At 43.7% G+C, this 21,138-nt stretch overlaps 1 protein-coding gene across 2 annotated transcripts in view; it reads right to left on the reverse strand.

Annotated features, from left to right (window-relative positions):
- Positions 1 to 14,305, reverse strand: part of LOC120916286 (serine-rich adhesin for platelets-like) — a 70,512-nt gene extending 56,207 nt beyond the window's left edge. For both annotated transcript variants that reach the window (XM_040327168.1, XM_040327167.1), the window contains exon 1: positions 14,031 to 14,305. In XM_040327168.1, coding sequence (XP_040183102.1) covers positions 14,031 to 14,275 — 245 coding nt within the window. In that variant the 5' untranslated portion in view covers positions 14,276 to 14,305. The remainder of the gene's footprint in view (positions 1 to 14,030) is intronic.
- Positions 14,306 to 21,138: the final 6,833 nt, after the last annotated feature.

Consider the following 21,138-nt stretch of genomic DNA (forward strand, 5'->3'; position numbering starts at 1 on the left):
AACAACTCCAGGTTGGTGCATTATATAGTTTACATTGATAGATATATAGAACTTTGATCTCTATAGTTGTTGCTGATCCGGCTACAATGTAGCAATTGAAGCTCCGCAGGTGCTGATGAGCTTTGTTTAAATGTGACATCTACACGGCAAGAAATCTGTAAGACCACACATGTTCCCCACTTCAGACCTTATCTGTCATCTGATTGTATGAGGCGTGGTCTGTAACGATGGAGGGGGGTGATCTGTACAGAGGGAGGGGGGTCTGTACTGATGGAGGGGGGTCTATACAGAGGGGGGGTCTGTACTGAGGGGGAGGGAAGCTGTACTGAGGGAGGGGAAATCTGTACTGATGGAGGGGGGTTTCTGTACTTATAGAGGGGGGTCTGTACTGAAGGAGGGGGGTCTATACCAAGGGGGAGATCTGTATTGAGAGGGAGGGAAGCTGTACTGAGGGAGGGGAAATCTATACTGTGGGAGGGGGGTTTCTGTACTTATGGAGGGGGGTCTGTACTGATGGAGGGGGGTCTGTACTGATAGAGGGGGGTCTATACAGAGGGGGAGGTCTGTACTGAGGGGGAGGGGAATTGTACTGAGGGAGAGGAAATCTGTACTGATGGAGGGGGGTTTCTGTACTTATGGAGGGGGGTCTGTACTGATGGAGGGGGGTCTGTACTGATGGAGGGGGGTCTGTACTGATGGAGGGGGGGTCTGTATGGAGGGGGAGGTCTGTACTGATGAAGGGGGGGGGTCTGTACAGAGGGAGGGGGGTCTATACTGAGGGAGAGGTCTGTACTGAGGGAAGGGGGGTCTATACTGATAGAGGGGGAAAGCTGTACTGAGGGAGGGGCAATCTGTACTGAAGGAGGGGGGACTGTACTGATGGAAGGGGGTTCCTGTACTGAGGGAGGGGAGTTTCTGTACTGAGAGAGGGGGGGGGGGTCTGTACAGAGGGAGGGGGTCTGTACTGATGGAGGGGGGTCTGTACTGATGGAGGGGGGTCTGTACTGATGGAGGGGGGGGGTCTGTACTGATGGAGGAGGGTCTAAACCACATAAGGCTGCCATTGCTGACCTTGTTCTGAAAAGGTAATGAATTTCCTGCACAACATTCAGTAGAAGAAATCAGTAATGGCAGCGTCCATGCCAACTGCCTGCTGTTTTTTCCCCCTTTTTAACATTTAGAAAAGGGGGGGGGGACATATAAGCAATATCACGGTCTCAAAAAAAAACAAAACTATTTTGGGTGCCATGCAATGATTACCATACCATGTTCAAATTATCAGTCACCTAGCTGCCACCCCACAGCATAGAAGGTTCCCCTGCCACAGTATGCATGAGCACTGGAAGACACTTCCCAGACCTTAATTTATATTTTAACAAAGAAAATGGGGCAATCATTTACCATGTGTATGTTGGAGTTTATCATACAAGTGAAAGCTGGGCTGAAGATCTTGCTCAGGAAGAACAGATTTCTGATCTTTACTGCTGAGAAATCTAGTAGTCTGCAGGCGTTCTTCACGGCTGCTCAAAATAAGTCATCTAAACACTGATCACCTCTGCTGGATGTGACTCACCGATAACATGGAGAAGGCTGCAATAACGATATCTAGTTGGTACCATGCACAGGACCTCATCTTCACATGGCAGTACAGGATCCTGTGTCTCCGTGCGCCCCCACCTCCCCGCCTGCGCCGGCCGGTAATTGAGGCCGCGGCTTTGCGGCCTTCTGTAGGCCTAAGCTTCCGTCTGTGAAAGCCGCAAAGCCGTGGCCTCAATTACTGATGGGCGCGGAGGGGGAGGTGGGGGGCACACGGAGACACAGGATCCTGTGTTTCCGTGCACCCCCACCTCCCCCTCCGGCGGGCCCGTGCCGGCCGGTAATTGAGGCCGCGGCTTTGCGGCCTTCTGTAGGCCTAAGCCTCCCTGGGCGCCAGGTCACAATTTCTTGTTGCAATTGCGACTTGGCGCCCGGAATTTTGTCGAGCCCTGGGCTAGAGAGCGTGATGGGGGAAAAAAAAAAGAAAGAAAATATGATAGAGAGAGATAAAAGGGAAAGAAAGTGTTACATCTTAAAATGTACCAGAAGGGGTTTTAAGTGTAAGAGTGGAAGTAGGGTTGCCACCTGTCTGGGACAGTTCGGGTTTGGAATCATATGTCCAGGTTTCAGACTGCCTGAAACCCGGACACATTTTTCAGACCAGCTCCTCTTCCCCCCCGCCCCTACCCCTCTGTGTCTGCCCCCACTCCAATCTCTGGCGCCAGGAAAGTGGGGGCCAGAAATTTAAATTCCAGCAGCCTCAGATACATCTGGATGAGAGGTGCTGACTGCCAAGGGGTGAGTGAGCTCACCATCCATCCCTGTCTGTGACTATCTCCCCCCCCCCTTTCTCTCTTCTGCCTCTGAGTGAGTATACTAAGGTAAATCAGGGTTCTCAGAGCACCCCTAACATCAGAGTTCCCCTTTACACCAGAGGCCACAGTGTCCCCCCCTACATTAGAGTCCTCTCCGTACATCAGAGTTCTCAGTGTTCTTCCTTAGATCAGGGTTCCCAGAGCATCCCTTATGTCAGAGTTCTCCCTTACATCAGAGTCTGCAAGGTCCCCATCTTATAGTATAAGGGGAACTCTGTGAGTTCTGATGTAAAAGGGAACTTTGTGGATTCAGATGTAAAAGGGGAACTCTGCGGATTCAGATGTGAAAGGGGAACTCTGCAGATTCAGATGTGAAAGGGGATCTCTGCAGAATTCAGATGTAAAAGGGGAACTCTGTGGATTCAGATGTGAAAGGGGAACTCTGCGGATTCAGATGTGAAAGGGGAACTCTGCGGATTCAGATGTAAAATGGGAACTCTGCGGATTCAGATGTAAAAGGGGAACTCTGCGGATTCAGATGTAAAAGGGGAACTCTGTGGATTCCGATGTAAAAGGGGAACTCTGTGGATTCAGATGTAAAAGGGGAACTCTGTGGATTCAGATGTAAAGGGGGAACTCTGTGGATTCAGATGTCAAGGGGGAACTCTGTGGATTCAGATGCAAAAGGGGAACTCTGTGGATTCAGATGTAAAATGGGAACTCTGTGGATTCAGATGTAAAAGGGGAACTCTGTGGATTCCGATGTAAAAGGGGAACTCTGTGGATTCCGATGTAAAAGGGGAACTCTGTGGACTCTGATGTAAAAGGGGACTCTTGTTATTAACTTCATATGATTAGAAATGTTATTTAATAGCAAAATATTTGTATAGTTTATATACTATAAAAAAAAATTGCTGTGTGACGCTAAAGTGTTCGGGTTTGACTTGAAGAGAAGGTGGCAACCCTAAGTGGAGGGGACTCAGGGAGCGTGAAATGTCCGTGGGTTAGGGGCGCAAATTACTTGTCTTGCCTTGGGTGCTGACAACCCAAGCTACGAAAATCATTTTACTGTTAGGGGTCCCCACAAATTTTTTCTAGGGGTCACGGTACTAGAAAGTTCGAGAACCACTGCCCTAGGGGATGTCCCAAAAAAGAACTCCAAGGTCAGGGACATTTGGACCGAATCTGCGGATACGGTTGCTTCTGTCACCGCGCTCTCCTAACAAAAATCTCGGAATTCTTTTCTGGTTCTGGATATGGAACTTTTCGGAGTGCTGGGGGACCAAGTCCTTCCACCTTTTTCTAATCTGTACCTTCGGTGATACATGTTTGTTTGCCCTTGGGCACTGGTTGCCATGCTATTGTGTTTTGTACTATAATAGGGTGTTGTTGTTTTTTTCCTAAGCCTAGGTATGCCCAATAGGCTTTGTTTTTGTATAACTACAAGTTTTGAATTCAATAAAAAATTATTTACAAAAAAAAAAATGAAACACCTACAGATTTTGAAAGGAGCTGCAGAAAATATTCCACAGACACAGGATGCTTAGTAAGAGGTGACAAACGACTTTCTGAGAAATAAAGTCACATAAAGTTTATTACCGCAATTTAAACACCCAGAACAGAAGGTAAATTATTTTGTGCATTATATAGCTTTACATTGGTAGGATTATAGAACTCTCAGATCTCCACAGCTAAAATGATGAGCTTTTATTTTTTTTATTTTTTTTATGTAACATCTGCATGGTGGGAAATCTGTAAGACCACAAATGTTCCCCACGTCAGATCTTTTCTTTCATCTGTCAGACTGTATGCAGCACAAGGCTTCGGCATGGTGGGCTGTGGATCTTTAATCTACAGGTGTAACCACTGCTGTGGTTTTGCTTTATAGGTAAGAATAAAAAACTGTATTTTTAATGCAATGGATGTGAGTTTAGGAGGAAAAAAAACTTGGCCCCTGATGTCCCCTGTGTGGGGCCCACACCGAAACTTCAGTATATGCAATGCTACAGAGCATAGATATGGACAACTGCAGAGTTACTGGAGGGAGGGGGTCAAGGTCTAGAGACTATGGACATGACTTGGGGCCCAGCTTGACAATTGTATGTCCATCGGGTATCATGCTATAACTACCACGTGGGTGCTGAAATGTACAGGGGTGGTGGGGACTGGGCACCTACTACAGAAGACTTTCAGAGGCAAGATTGATAATTATGTCCCCTTTTTATATTCCCTTTGTGCATAAAAACATTTTTTTTTTTTTTTTTTTTTTAAATCAAAGAAGTTTTTATTGCTCATAAAACATACATAGAAAAAAAACAGTATGACACGACAGCAGTAGCATATACAGTACACTTTGCACAAACCTCTCCATCCAACATCTAGCACATATTTAGCAATTACCGATGGCATGCCCTCCAATCCCGCCTCCCCATAACTGGCAAGTCTAGTTACTGCCCAACAGTCTCCCCTGTACTAGTTCCATAGGGCTCAAGCCAGGTGTGGCCAGCCACGCGTCCCACAGCCTGTCAAATTTGCCCGCGTTCCCTCTGTGTTGAAAAATATATTTCTCCATAACAAGCATCTTGCCCATGTGTGTCAACCAAAATTTAAGTGTGGGGGGAGCCTCTAGTTTCCATTTCAGGAGAATGGCCCTCCCGGCCTGGAACAGTGCTCTGTTAAAAGCCAGTCGAGTCAGCTCCTCCGTGATTACTCCCTCCAGTACTCCAAGCAGACAATGTATCGGCTCCAGGGGGACAGAGACCTGGAACACAGAATTAAGTGTTTCCAGGACCCCGCTCCAGAACCTATGGAGCTTGGGGCAGCGCCACAGCAGATGAATCAGATCACCAGACATTACCTTACATCTGTTACACATTGGGTCGGTGACCCCACCCATCTTAAAGAGTTTCACCGGGGTAAAGTGGACCCTCAATAAAATATATAACTGGGATACCTTCTGTGCTACATTAAGCGAGCAGCTGTTGACCGCCAGCAGCGCTTCCTCCCACATGTCTCCTGTCATCGGGCCCACGTCTGCCTCCCACTGGTCTGCCACCTTCATGGGGTGCCCCTCTAAGAATTTGTCCAGCAACATGTTGTAGCATTGCGAAATAACACCTTTAGTCTCAGATGCGGCCCTCAAGACGCGGAATATCGGAGTGGGGGACTGAGCCCACTCCACCGCGTCCCCCTGGGCTCTAATTGCATGTTGCAGTTGTAAGTAGAAAAAGAACATGGATTGGGGGAGTGCAAACCTGGACCGGAGGGTATCAAACGGGAGCAGCGCGCCACCTCGGAATATCTGTTTGAGAAGCGTTATGCCTTGAAGGCACCACCTTGGGCCCTGATCTAGTTTGGCCAGTTCGGGGTACGAATTGTTCCCCCAAATCGGGCTGAATTCAGTGAATCCTGTGACCCCCTGAAGCTGCCTCGCCTTATTCCACACCTTCTGGGTAAGCGCGAAGGTGGGCATTTTCTTATTAGGTTTTTGAAACTGTTGGGCCTCAAGTCCCTCTGGTATCGACGTAGCCCCCGAGCCAAGCAACAAAAGCCTAGCCGAGGAGCCAGCCGGAGCCGGGGACATGGCACCGATTAGGTGCTGTAGCTGTGCTGCTAAATAGTAAATCCATGGGTTAGGAAGGGCCAGCCCCCCGCCCTCCTTGGGGCGCTGCAGTTGTTCCAGTTTTATCCTGGGGGTTTTAACATGCCAAAGCAGTTGCCTAAAAAGCGAATTGACCACTCTAAACGTTTTGAGGGTAATGACTACTGGGGAATTGTGGAGCAGGTACAGTAACTGCGGCATCAGAATCATCTTGATGAGGTTGGTCTTACCCGCTAGGGACATTTTCAGCCTATTCCATATATGGATTTTGTCTCTAAACCGAGTCAGCAAGGGAAAGACATTCAGGCTACAGTAGTCAGTCACCCTAGGGGAGACATATACCCCCAAGTACTTAAAGGTGGTCACCACGGGAACAGGGCATGTGAGACCAACGTCGGACGGGGGAGACCCGTCCAGAAACATTAGGGCTGACTTAGTCCAGTTGATGGTGAGGCCCGAAAAATGGCCAAACCTCTCCACAAGGGACATCACCCGGCTCAAGGATTCCTCCGCATCCTCCAAAAACAGGAGCATGTCGTCTGCGTAAAGCATGATTTTTTCGTGCATGTCTCCGTAGCGGAAGCCCCTGACTGCAGGGCAATCCCGCACCAGGGCCGCCAGTGGCTCAATTGCCAGAGCAAAGAGCAGGGGGGACAGGGGACATCCCTGCCTGGTCCCCCTGCCCAGAGCAAAGGGCTGGGACATCCTGTCTGATAAACGCATGGTCGCTTGTGGTGCTTCATATAGTAGTCTCACCCACCTAAGAAAGTTGGGTCCAAAGCCGAACCTGGTCAATACAGCCCACAGATACCGCCAGCCGACACTGTCGAAAGCCTTATTGCCATCAAGTGACAACAGTGCCCGGTGGCCGGCGGAATCCGACGGAGTCTGCATGTTAAGGTATAGGCGCCTGAGATTGGTCGCCGTGGAACTGCGAGGCATAAACCCTGCCTGGTCGGGATGGATTATGGATAGGATGACCTTGTTTACTCTCATGGCTAGCGCTTTTGCAAGGATTTTAACATCGCTTTGCAGCAGGGAGATGGGCCTGTAAGAGCCTGGATCGAGGGGGTCCTTGCCTGGTTTCAACAATAGGATAATATTGGCCCTTGTCATAGATATAGGAAGTTTCCCCAGATCAAATGAGGCATTGAATGCTCTCAGTAACCTGGGGAGGATTTCCCCCCCGTACTGGGTGTATACCTCCATGGGGAGCATAAAAACATTTGATGGAAGGTATAATTCCATCGAATCTGCCCCTTTTTTTATTTTATTTTTATTTATAAAAAAATATATATATTTTTTTATTTATACATTTTTTTATTGTTATTATTTTTATGTTTACATGTTTTTATATTTTTATTTTTATTTTTTTTATTTTAATTTATACATATTTATTTATTTTCTTAAATCTATATATGCTTTTGTATTGTTTTTTTTTTTTTATTCCTTTATTTAAGAAAAAGTTGCATTGCACAGACATATGCAAGACTTGTACATGATAATGTTACATAGGTATATGCAATGCTACAGAGCATAGATATGGACAACTGCAGAGTTACTGGAGGGAGGGGGTCAAGGTCTAGAGACTATGGACATGACTTGGGGCCCAGCTTGACAATTGTATGTCCATCGTGTATCATACCATAACTACCACGTGGGTGCTGAAATGTACAGGGGTGGTGGGGACTGGGGACCTACTACATAAGACTGTCAGAGGCAGGACTGATAATTATGTCCCCTTTTTATATTCCCTTTGTGCATAAAAAAACATTTGACAGAAGGTATAATTCCATCAAAATTGCCTTTTTTTTTTTATTTATTTTTATTTATACATTTTCTTCTTCTTATTTTTTTTATTTATACATGTTTTTATATTTTTTTTTAATTGTTTTTTGTTATTTATTTTTTTATTTATACATATTTATTTATTTTCTTAAATCTATATATGCTTTCGTTTTTTTGTTTGTTTTTTATTTCTTTTATTCAACAAAATGTTGCATTGTCCAGACATATGCAAGAACTTGTACATGATAATGTTACAGAGGTAGTCAAAAATCGGTGATAAATGTATAATTTTTTAAAATTTTCTTTTATTTGCTTATTTTTTTATTTATACATGCTTTTGTATTTTATACATTCTTTTATATATATATATATATATATATATATATATATATATATATATATATATATATATATATATATATATTTTTTTAATTATACATGATTTTGTATTATTATTATTGCCATACCATAACAGCCATGCAGGTGCTGTAATTCTTATATATATATATATATATATATATATATATATATATATATATATATATATATATATATATATATATATATATATATACAGTATATATAAATAATATAAATATATATATATATATATATCTATATATATATATATACAGTATATATAAATAATATAAATATATATATATATATATATATCTATATATATATATATACAGTATATATAAATATATATATATATATATATATATATATATATATATATATATATATATATATATATATATATACACACACATATATATTAATTATACATGATTTTGTATTATTATTATTATTATTATTATTATTATTATTATTATTATTGCCATACCATAACAGCCATGCAGGTGCTGTAATGACCCATGATTGACATGTTTTACAACATCAGTGGAATATGTCACTTACACACCAATCATACCAAATTCCAATTAATTGTGCCTCAATAAAAGCAGTAGTAAACTCTTTCAAAGATACAAGATTTAAACAATATTCAAATGTAAATATCAATTAACAATAAAATGGGCACCAAGAGAGACAGGACTGATAATTATGTCCCCTTTTTATATTCCCTTTGTGCATAAAAACATTTGACGGAAGGTATAATTCCATCGAATCTGCCCCCTTTTTTATTTATACATTTTTTTATTATTATTTTTTATTTATACATTTTTTTATTATTATTTTTTATTATTATTTTTTATTTATACATTTTTTTTATTATGTTTTAAAATTTATATATGTTTTTATATTTTTTTTATATTGTTTTTTTTTTTTTTTTAATTTATACATATTTATTTATTTTCTTAAATCTATACATAACTTTGTATTGTTTTTTTTATTCCTTTATTTAACAAAAAGTTGCATTGTACAGGCATATGCAAGACATGATAATGTTACAGAGGTAGTCAAAAATTGGTGATAAATGTATAGTTTATTTTATTTGCTTATTTTTTATTTATACATGCTTTTATATTTTATACATTCTTTTATATATAAATATATAAAATAATACAAAATTATATATATATATATAATTTTGTATTATTATTATCATTATTATTATTATTATTGCCATACCATAACAGCCATGCAGGTGCTGTAATGACCCATGATTGACATGATTTGCAACATCAGTGGAATATGTCACTTACACACCAATCATACCAAATTCCAATTAATTGTGCCTCAATAAAAGCAGTAGTAAACTCTTTCAAAGATACAAGATTTAAACAATATTCATTTTTTATTTTCTTTTATTTTTTTATTTATACATGCTTTTGTATTTTAGGCATTCTTTTATATATGTATATAAATTAATTATACATGATTTTGTACTATTATTATTTATTTTTTATTTTTGTGCTTTTGTATTTTATACATTCTGTGATGGGCACAGTGGCTGCATATGATGAGCACAGTGGCTGCATATGATGGGCACAGTGGCTGCATATGATGGGCACAATAGCTGCATATGATGGGCACAGTGGCTGCATATGATGGGCACAGTGGCTGCATATGATGGGCACAGTGGCTGCATATGAGGAGCACAGTGGCTGCATATGATGGGCACAGTGGCTGCATATAATAGGCACAGTGGCTGCATATGATGGGCACAGTGGCTGTATATGATGGGCACAGAGGCTGCATTTTATGGGCACAGTGGCTGCATTTTATGGGCACAGTGGCTGCATATGATGGGCACAGTGGTTGCATATGATGAGCAGTGGCTGCATATGATGGGCACAGTGGCTGCATATGATGAGCACAGTGGCTGCGTATGATGGGCACAGTGGCTGCATATGATGGGCACAGTGGCTGCATTTTTTAGGCACAGCGGCTGCATATGAGGAGCACAGTGGCTGCATTTTATGGCACAGCGAGTCTGCAATTGATATTTTTTTTTCTGAATTTTTCAGTTTCTTTGTGGCCCGCCCCCAAAATAATTTGCACCAGCTGCCCCTGCCCGCCACCCTATCACAGTCACACTATAAGTCACTGATCACCACCATTACAGTATAGCATCTATAGTTGTGTAAATGCCAGTGTATATCCCATAGTTTGTAGGCACTATAACATTCACACCAACCAATCAATATACACTTATTAGGATAATAATAATAATAATAATAATGGCCCAAATTTTACCTACCCTAGTATCGCTCCTTCCCTACCAACGCTGCTGCTGGAGTCACTCTGCTGGACCTATACCCTTATGTTAGAGATCACTCCGCCTGGCACAGGAAACAAGTGCTCAGATAGTCCTAGAATGCACATCAGTGGACGGCGGAGAAGTATATTCGAAGAAAGAAAGTTAAAAGCCTAACCCCCCCCCCCCCCCCCCCCCCTGCTGTTAAACATGCAATAGATAAATATACAGTGTAAAAAAAAAATGTTTGTCTTCAAAGTGGTCATGTGATCAACGCAGCACCCTCCGCTGTGAGTGACAGGCTCGCGACGGCTGGCGGAAGGAGAAGGAGGACCCCTCCCCCCTTTGTCACAGCGGAGGGAGCCGGGTGTTCATGCCACCGCTTGTAAAAAAAAAAAAAAAAGACTTGTACTAATACGTATTGCAAAGAGTACGCAGCACGTATATCGGCAGTGGGGAGGGCGGGGTGTTGGCTGAAAGCTTAAAACATTCTTAATTTTAGCCTTTTCTTCCACTTTAAAACTGCCGCCCCCCCCCCACCCCCCCGCATTAAACACAGTCCACTATTACACCGTTTTCGTTTTCAGGCTGAACTTCCCCATTAACCCCTTGTCTGCCAAAGTACATTTATAAACATCCTGCTATTTCAGGGGTTAATGCTGCCCTAGCTGTGACCATGCAGTGCCGGATTACCGAAGTGCTCATCGCCATCTAGTGGCAGACGTGCACACTGCTTCGTTCAATGTTATCCCACTAGAGGGAGCGCCTGAGAAACCTCCTCCAGAAACCTGCGAGGGTGGCCCCCCCCCCCCCCCCCCACCAAAGGTTTCCACTGCTTTCTGATGAAAGAGATCAGATGGCTCTAGAGCCGCCCCCGCCCGGCTTCGAAAATGTGCCCTCCTGCCCAGTGGTGAATTTTGGTTTTGTGCTGCACTAAGCAAGACTAAAAACTGGCACCCCACCCCAGACATGTTAAAATTTCCGCGCGCCCCTTGCAACGGCGACACATGGCGTAAATTTTACTATCCATAGGCGACGCTTTATAAGCCTTTACAGGTTACCACTTTAGATTTACAGAGGAGGTCTGGTGCTAGAATGACTGCCCATCATCGGACGTTCGCAGCGACACTTCACATGTGTGGAACGGCCGCTGTTTGCATCTGTGAGGGGTCGACACACGCGTTCGCCTTTGCATGCAAGCATGGCAGGACGTGGGCACTTAGGGCCAGATTCACGTAGAGCGGGCGCACCCCAATTTTTCCGATTTAGTGCCCGATCCACAAAGCACTTACCTGGAAATTTGCGGCGGTGTATCGTAAACAGGTCCGGCGCAAGGCGGCCCAATTCAAATGGGGCGGATACCATTTAAATTAGGCGCGCTCCCGCGCCGGACGTACTGCGCATGCTCCCGTCGCAAATTTCCCGACGTGCTTTGTGCGAAATTACGACGCGCCGACGTTTTGTGAATCGCGACGTGAAAAAAGATTTACGTCGGGAAAAATAAAAGATTTACATAAAAAATTCAAAAGCGACGCGGGAAAGACGGACATACTTTAACATGGTGGAGTACTTTTACACCATGTTAAAGGTGCCCTATCTTTGCGACGGAAATCTAACACTTGCGACGCCGTAACGACGGGAAAAATCTTCGTGGATCGCCGCAACTCCTAATTTGCATACCCGACGCTGGTTTACGACGCGAACTCCCCCCAGCGGCGGCCGCGGTACTGCATCCTAAGATCCGACAGTGTAAAACAATTACACCTGTCGGATCTTCTGGCTATCTATGCGTAACTGATTCTATGAATCAGCCGCATAGATAGAAACAGAGATACGACGGCGTATCAGGAGAAACGCCGTAGTATCTCTTTGGTGAATCTGGCCCACAAATTTTTTTTTTTTTTTTAATTATTACACTGTTGCTTTAATTTTGTTTATTTTTTTATCGCTTTTATTGCTGTCACAAGGAATGTAAACATCCCTATTGACAGCAATCGGCAGTGACAGGTCCCCTTTATGGAGAGATCTGGGGGTCTATAAGACCCCAAATCCCTCCTCTGCCCTTAAAAGTATTTAAAACATCAAGATCTGTGTTTTTGAATGTTTTTGATTTTTCAAAACTGGCGGCGCTGATGGCTCCTGAGTAAACCGGAAGTGATGTCATGTTATTGCTTCCAATTTACTGTTACGAACAGCCGAGCAAAGCCGATCCCTTGGCTGACCAGCCAGCCGACAGGTGCGGCGGCTGGTCACTCAGGTTTCCCAGTGGGGCAGGGGAGCCGCGGATGGCAACAGGAGGGGACATCCCCTCTCTCTACTTGTAATAGCAATTGAGCGGCTAGTAAGCCACTCCGATTGCTTTTAGAGCCCGCTCTAAAAATTGATACTGGGGTGATGCCTGCAGTACAAACACCGCCCCCCCTTAAAAATGCTGACTCAGGCAAATGCCTTGTTTGCATTGTGGTAAATACGCCCCTGATCCTGCTGGTGTCACCAGCGGTGGTTTTTGGGCTACTTCATTCCCCCGGGGAGCCCAAGGCTTTAGTAAACTGCCAGAACCCGGAGCTCTGAGAGTAGGAGATTTGTTCCATGACCCCACCCCTCCCCCCTACGACTAATGAACCCATAAGCATGTATTATGTCACTTCCGAGGTCACAGTTGTCGTTACCTGGCCACCGAAGCTGTGGATGAAGCTAATGAAGCATGATCTGTGCTTTATTAGCTGCAGTGGAGACACGGGGGGGTTCTAAGAATGTCTCCTTAAAGAGTGCCTGTCACTTGCATTATACGTACATAGGGGGTGAATTAGTCCCCTTGTGATCTTAATAAATGTTAAAATAAAACAAATGTATTATCATAATGTAAGTAAAAAAACGCTCAGTGTAGGTCTCAATAAATTACGTCTAACTTGCGGTATCACCACAACTGTCAGAGTGAGAGCAAAAATCAGAGTGCCCCTTATATCAGGTGTACCGGAACGTAAAGCATTCCGACACAGAAGCACCTACCGGCCCACAGGGGAGAGTAAACCTGCAGGATCCCGATGGGTCACAAAAGCCAAAATCAAGAAAAAACAGGAACGTGACCTCAAATTCATTGCAGGAAAGTTCAAAACTAATCTTAGAAAGTATTATTTTTACTGAAAGAGTAGTTGATGCTTGGAATAAACTTCCAGCAGAGGTAGTGAGCCAATCAACAGTAAGTGGCCCTCAAACATGCATGGGACAAACATGGATCTATACGCCATGTTAAAAAAAAAAAAAAAACAATAAAAAAAATACAAAAAGTGTATAATAAATAAAGAACAACAAATACAGAAAACAAAAGAACAAACAGAAAAAAAAATACAACACATGTATAAAAAACAAAACAAAAAATTTAAATACAACACATGTATAAAAAACAAAACAAAAAATAAAATATAAACACATGTATAAAAACAAAAGTACAATGAGAATTCATACCATTACAAATCATTCCAATCAGAAACATCCTATAGACGCACAAATGTGAAGGATAACCAAGGTGTTAGAGAAAAAGTCACGCAACAACAACAAAAATAATAAAAACACCAACTCCTATGCACTCCACAGAGCTGCACTCCAGGGATCTCATGTCGCCTACCTTAGCCGTAGCGGCTTCTTACTGTCCCCTCTGGGCTCCCAGGCCTCTGCAAGGTCGGGTGCGGCGTCGTTGCTGCTGATCTCTGGTCGCTCAGGGCGGTGTGTCCGTAGAACTTTGATGTGAGCTCCGTTCTCTGCGCTCTCCCCTCCCCTCTGGCCTATACAAAGCTCTCCTTTCCGTCTGCTGAGCCTCTCTAGTCTACACGGAAGTTGCACAACTCCACAGCCCCAAGCAAACCTGTTCATTCAATGGCAAGAAGAAACCTGCACACTCCTATAAGGCAGATGCAGCGTTCACCTAATATTCAATACAGTACTATAAAATATAAAAACAAAAATAATTTTGTGCCGAGGAAGATTTTTTTTTTTTTAAGTGTATTTTGTGTGTGTACTTGAGAGAGAGGAGCCGGACTGCAGGAGTTGGGAGTAGGCAGGCCTCCCCCAGAGGCAATCTGCCATCTTTCTCCATGCCCCGGGTGGCAATGGCGGGTGTGTGAGGGGGTCCTCCCACACAGCCCGCCCTACCTGCTCCGCTTTGAAGCCCAACGGGGCAGAGGGACTCCCTATAAGGGAGTGAGAGGATTTGCCCGCTCAACCAGCCCCGTTAGTCCTTTGCCTCTCTTTTTAGAGACTGCATGGTCAAAGTGCGTGCATGTTAACCCAATTTAGAGTGCGAGTGTAAGTGTGGTGGTTTTTGTGGGAGGGGGTGGGCGTACTAAGCGCAGGCTTACCTCGCATAGCACACCCACCGGGAGCCGGGCTGAGACCACCAAACTCTGAGACCGGGATCCGAACCCCTAGCTGCAGAGGTGAACGGCTTGTCAGCGCAGTGCCAATCGCGTTGAGCCACCGCAGCTCCTTTTTGCCGGGGAAGATTTTAACACATAAAAGCGGCCTACACTAAAATGTGTGATGCCAAATAAGTGCATAAAAAAATTAAATAGTGTGGCAGTAACTTAACCACTTGCTTACTGGGCACTTAAACCCCCCCTTTCGTGCCCAGGCCAATTTTCAGCTTTGTGCGCTGTTGCACTTTGAATGACAATTGCGCGGTCATGCAACACTGTACCCAAATACATTTTTATTTTATTTTTTCCCCACAAATAGAGCTTTCTTTTGGTGGTATTTGATTACCTCTGAGGTTTTTATTTTGTGTTAACAAAAATGTAAATACAGAATTAAAAAAATATATATATATATTTTTCATATTTTGTTATAAAATTTTGCAAACTGGTAATTTTTCTCCTTCATTGATGTACGCTGATGAGGCTGCACTGATGGGCTGCACTGATGGTCTGTACTGATGGGCACCGATAAGGCGGCACTGGTGGGCACTGAGTGGTGACACTGAGAGGTGGCACTGATGGGTGGCACTGAAGGGCATTGATAGGTGGCACTGGTGGGCACTGAGAAGTGGCACTGATAGGTGGCACTGATAGCTGGCAGTGATGGGCACTGATGGGTGTCAGTAATGGGCACTGATGGGCAGCACTGCTAGGTGGCACTGATGAGGCACTGATTGGCACCACTGGTGGGCATTGATAGTTGGCACTTGTGGGCATTGATAGGTGGCACTCATGGGCATTGATAGGTGGCACTGGTGTGCACTGTTGGCTGCCCAATGACTGGGCCATTTTTGTGCGATTCGGCACTGCGTCGCTTTAACGCGGTCGTGCGACTTGCTCCCAAACAAAATCGACATCTTTCCCCCCCCACAAATAGAGCTTTCTTTTGGTGGTATTTGATCACCTCTGCGTTTTTTTGCATTTTTTGCACTTTAAACAAAAAAAGAGTGACAATTTTGAAAAAAAAAAGCAATATTTTTAAACTTTTTTGCTATAATAAATATCCCCAAAAATATATATCTTGTTTTTCCCTCAGTTTAGGCCGATACATATTCTTCTACATATTTTTGGTAAAAAAAAATCGCAATAAGCGTTTATTGATTGGTTTGCGCAAAAGTTATAGGCCCGGATTCACATACATCGGCGCATATTTATGCCGGCGTAGCGTATCTTTTTTAGGCTACGCCGGCGTAGCGCAGAGAGGCAAGCACAGGATTCACAAAGCACTCGCCCCCACTCGCTGTTAAAGATACGGCTGGGTTTCCTCGGCGTAAGCCAGCGTAGGAGGTTGTGGGCGTGAGCAATGCTAATGAGGCGTGACCCCATGCAAATGATGGGCCAAGCGTCATAGAAGTACTTAAAATGAACGGTGCATGCACCGTCCCGTGGACACCTTCCAGTGCGCATGCTCAGAATCACGTCGGAAATACTCCCTAAGATACGATGGATCACTGCCTGCGACGTGAACGAAACCTACGCCCATCAATATTCACGTACAACGTAAACGACGTAAAATACGACGGCTGTTCCCTGGTCCATACCTTTGCATGAGTGGCGCCTAATAGATGGGGAATAACTATATGCCGGACGTAAGCCTTACGCAAACCGTGTATATTATGCGCCGGGCGCAACTACGTTTGTGAATCGACGTATCTCCCTCATTTGCATATTTGCAATGAGGCGGCCAGCGTAAATATGCGCCCACGATACGCCGGCGTAGGAAAGTTACGTCGGTCGGATGAAGCCTATTTTCAGGCGTATCTAGTTCTGTGGGCACGGCGCACAGATACGACGGCGAATAGTTACACTTGCGCGGCGTATCTCGAGATACGTTGGCATAAGTGCTACGTGAATCCGGGCCATAGCGTCTACAAAAGAGGGGATAGATTTATGCCATTTTTATTATTATTTTTTTTTACTAGTAATGGCAGCGATTTTTATCGTGACTGCGACATAAATAAATGTAACCATTACCACACCTCTGCTAGTGTGAGTGACGCTTTACTAAATGAGCAGAAACTATTCACTTAGCAAACAAAATAAGTGAAGCAAATGAATGCCCAATGATAAAAAAAAAAAATTACTTTTTTCTACAACATGATTGCATGAACATTTCCAATTTCCATTTTCTTATTTCCAAAACAAACAGTTATTTCCAATTAAATAATTTCCCCAGGATTATAGAGATAATAATGTTTGGGTTTGTTTAACAATATTGACTCACTGTAACAATTCTGACTCAGTCACTGTAACAATATTGACTCACTGTAACAATTCTGACTCAATCACTGTAACAATATTGACTCACTGTAACAATTCTGACTCAATCACTGACTTTTTTATATATTTTTTGGATATTTATTATAGCAAAAATTAAAACAAAATATATATTTTTTTTTCAAAGTTGTCGGTCTTTTTTTGTTTATAGCCCAAAAAATAAAAACCACAGAGGTGATCAAATACCACCAAAAGAAAGCTCTATTTGTGGGAAAAAAACGTACATAAATGTTGTTTGGGTACAACATCGCACCACCGCGCAATTGTCAGTTAAAGCGGCGCAGAGCAAAAAATGGCCTGGTCATTAAGTGGTTCAAGTAGTTGTCCTGTCATCTGTTTAAAATGCAAAGTCAGCAGCTACAATAACTGTAGCTGCTAACTTTTACCAAAAGGACAGTCATCTGCCCCAGGATCCAATGATGTTATCAGCCGGCCGGTTTCTACATTCGGGTCCCTGTCGCCGGCATACAAACTGTGGGCAGCCAGCTATGACGGCTTGTGACTTCGCAGCCGGCTGTTATTGCGCATGCGATTTGATTGGTCCCGCAGCTTTCCGGGTCCTGTGGCATGTCCCAGAAGGTTATGGGGAAGAAGAGGGGTCCAAAATTCCTCTGCAGATAAACAGGTATATTTGTGTATCACCCGAGACCAATCACTTTGTAGGGTATATGGAAGGGTTGTCCACCACTTTACCCAGTTCCCGACTGGCTCACGAACTTATACTGCGGTACAATGGCACTGCTGCGCAAAACCCCTGTACGGGTCAAGAGACGCCAGAGGGCACACGCGGCATGGTGGGGGACCCGATGCGTGTGGCCACCAACCATGCGTAATCACGTGCACAAGAGCCAGCACGAGGATTTGTGTGTGTAAACACACAAATCCCTGTTCTGTCCGGGGAGAGGAGACATATAATGTGTTTCTACTAATTAGGAACATAGATATGTCTCCTCCCCTAGTCAGTCCTATCCCCATACAGTTAGAACACACCCAGGGAACACACTTAACACACTTTGATCACCCCCTTGTGTTAACTCCTTCCTTGCCAGTGACATGTATACAGTAATCGGTGCATTTTTATAGCACTGATCGTTGTATAAATGTTGATGGTCCCAAAAATGTGTCAAAACTATCTGATCTGTCCATCGCAATGTCGCAGTACTGCTGAAAATCGCAGATTACCAACATTACTAGTAAGAAAATCCAATAAAATTGGCATAAATCTTTTCCATAGTTTGTAGACGCTATGGGCCAGATTCTCGTAGATCGGCGTATCCTTGCGCGGGCGTGACGTATCCGATTTACGTTACGCCTCCGCAACTTAGACGGGCAAGTGCTGTATTCTCAAAGCACTTGCTTTGTAAGTTGCGGCGGCGTGGCGTAAATAGGCCGGCGTAAGCCCGCCTAATTCAAATTTGGATCAGGGGGGCGTGTTTTATGTAAATAACGTGTGACCCGACGTGATTGACGTTTTTCACGAACGGTGCATGCGCCGTCCGTGGAATATCCCAGTGTGCATTGCTCCAAAGTACGCCGCAAGGACGTATTGGTTTCGACGTGAACGTAAATGACGTCCAGCCCCCACAACGTAAAATATTCTAAATTCGACGCAGGAACGACGTCCATACTTAACATTGGTACGCCGCATGTACACCACCATATAGCAGGGGTAACTTTACGCCGGGAAAAGCCTAACGTAAACGGTGTATCTGTACTGCGTCGGCCAGGCGTACGTTCGTGAATTCGCGTATCTAGCTGATTTACATATTTCTAGGCGTAAATCAGCGTACATGCCCCTAGCGGCCAGCGTAAATATGCAGTTAAGATCCGATGGCGTAACAGACTTACGCCGGTCGGATCTATAAGAAATCTATGCGTAACTGATTCTATGAATCAGGCGCATAGATACGACCGGCCGGACTCAGAGATACGACGGCGTATCTCTTTTGAGAATCTGGCCCTATAACTTTTGCGTAAACCAATCAATAACGCTTATTGCAATTTTTTTTTACCAAAAATATGTAGAAGAATACGTATCGGCTTAAACTGAAGAAGAAATTTGTTTTTGTTTTTAATCGGGGGATATTTATTATAGCAAAAAGTAAAAAATATATATTTTTTTCCAAATGTACGCTTTTTCTTTTGTTTATAGCGCAAAAAATAAAAACCGCAGGTGTGATCAAATACCACCAAAAGAAAGCTCTATTTGTGGGGAAAAAAGGACGCCAATTTTGTTTGGGAGCCATGTCGCACGACCGCGCAATTGTCAGTTAAAGCAACGCATCGCCGAATCGCAAAAAAGTGCTCTGGTCTTTGGCCAGCCGGGGCTTAAGTGGTTAAAGCGACACAGTGGCAAATTGTAAAAAGCGCTCTGGTTAGGAAGGGGGTAAAATCTTCCAGGGCTGAAGTGGTTAAGGTAAAGTTCTCCTTTAACCACTTGCCGACCGCCGCATGTATATATACGTCCACAGAATGGCACGTACAGGCATATGGGCGTACATGTACGTCCCTGCCTTTCCGCGGGTCGGGGGTCCGATCGGGACCCCCCCCGCTACATGCGGCGGTCGGATACCCGCGGGGAGCGATACGGGACGAGGGCGCGGCTATTTGTTTCTAACCGCCCCCTCGCGATCGCTCCCCGGAGCTGAAGAACGGGGAGAGCAGTATGTAAACACGTGCTTCACTGTGGCGGCTGCATCGATCGAGTGATCCCTTTTATAGGGAGACTCGATCGATGACGTCAGACCTACAGCCACACCCCCCTACAGTTGTAAACACACACTAGGTGAACCCTAACTCCTACAGCGCCCCCCTGTGGTTAACTCCCAAACTGCAACTGTCATTTTCACAATAAACAATGCAATTTAAATGCATTTTTTGCTGTGAAAATGACAATGGTCCCAAAAATGTGTCAAAATTGGCCGAAGTGTCCGCCATAATGTCGCAGTCACGAAAAAAAATCGCTGATCGCCGCCGTTAGTAGTAAAAAAAATAAAAAAAAATAAAACTATCCCCTATTTTGTAAACACTATAAATTTTGCGCAAACCAATCGATAAACGCTTATTGTGATTTTTTTTACCAAAAATAGGTAGAAGAATACGTATCGGCCTAAACTGAGGAAATTTTTTTTTTATATATGTTTTTGGGGGATATTTATTATAGCAAAAAGTAAAAAATATTGAATTTTTTTCAAAATTGTCGCTTTATTTTTGTTTATAGCTCAAAAAGTAAAAACCGCCGAGGTGATCAAATACCACTAAAAGAAAGCTCTATTTGTGGGAAAAAAAGTACGCCAATTTGGTTTGGGAGCCACGTCGCACGACCGCGCAATCGTCAGTTAAAGCGACGCATCGCCGAATCGCAAAAAAGTGCTCTGGTCTTTGTCCAGCTGGGGTTTAAGTGGTTAAAGCGACGCAGTGGCAAATTGCAAAAAGCGCTCTGGTTAGGAAGGGGGTAAAATCTTCCGGGGGCTGAAGTGGTTAAGGTAAAGTTCTCCTGTAAGAGGTTATTTCCAGAACACTCGTGCTGCTCCCAGTATAGTTTATATGTTTATGTGTGTGTATCATCCTTCACTCTCTGACTCTCTGACTGTTTCCTGTTTGGGATTCGAGTAAATAAACCCCATATATAGTCTCATTCCTCAACATCCTCATGCAGAACATTTTCTTCACTTTCCCGGAGAGACACTGGAGCTACACGAGCCTCCCAAACCCCCTCCGAATAGTCACTGATGTCCGTCCTGTCGGGTAATTATTAGTGGGAATGCTTTAATAAGCATTCCCAGTATTGATATTCGTTTTTTATTATTATACATACTCTCTATACTTTATACTTGACCATGGGCACAAATATTACTTGGGCACAATATTGGGCACAAATATTACTTCTCTCAGCTTCACAATTCCTACGTCTATTTCTTTCTCACATCTGTCTTCCCAGAAATCACACAGCGTTCCACCACTTATCTAAGCATTGTCATTTTTATA

The sequence above is a fragment of the Rana temporaria genome, chromosome 10 (assembly GCF_905171775.1).
Source record: "Rana temporaria chromosome 10, aRanTem1.1, whole genome shotgun sequence".
NCBI classification, from domain to species: domain Eukaryota; kingdom Metazoa; phylum Chordata; class Amphibia; order Anura; family Ranidae; genus Rana; species Rana temporaria.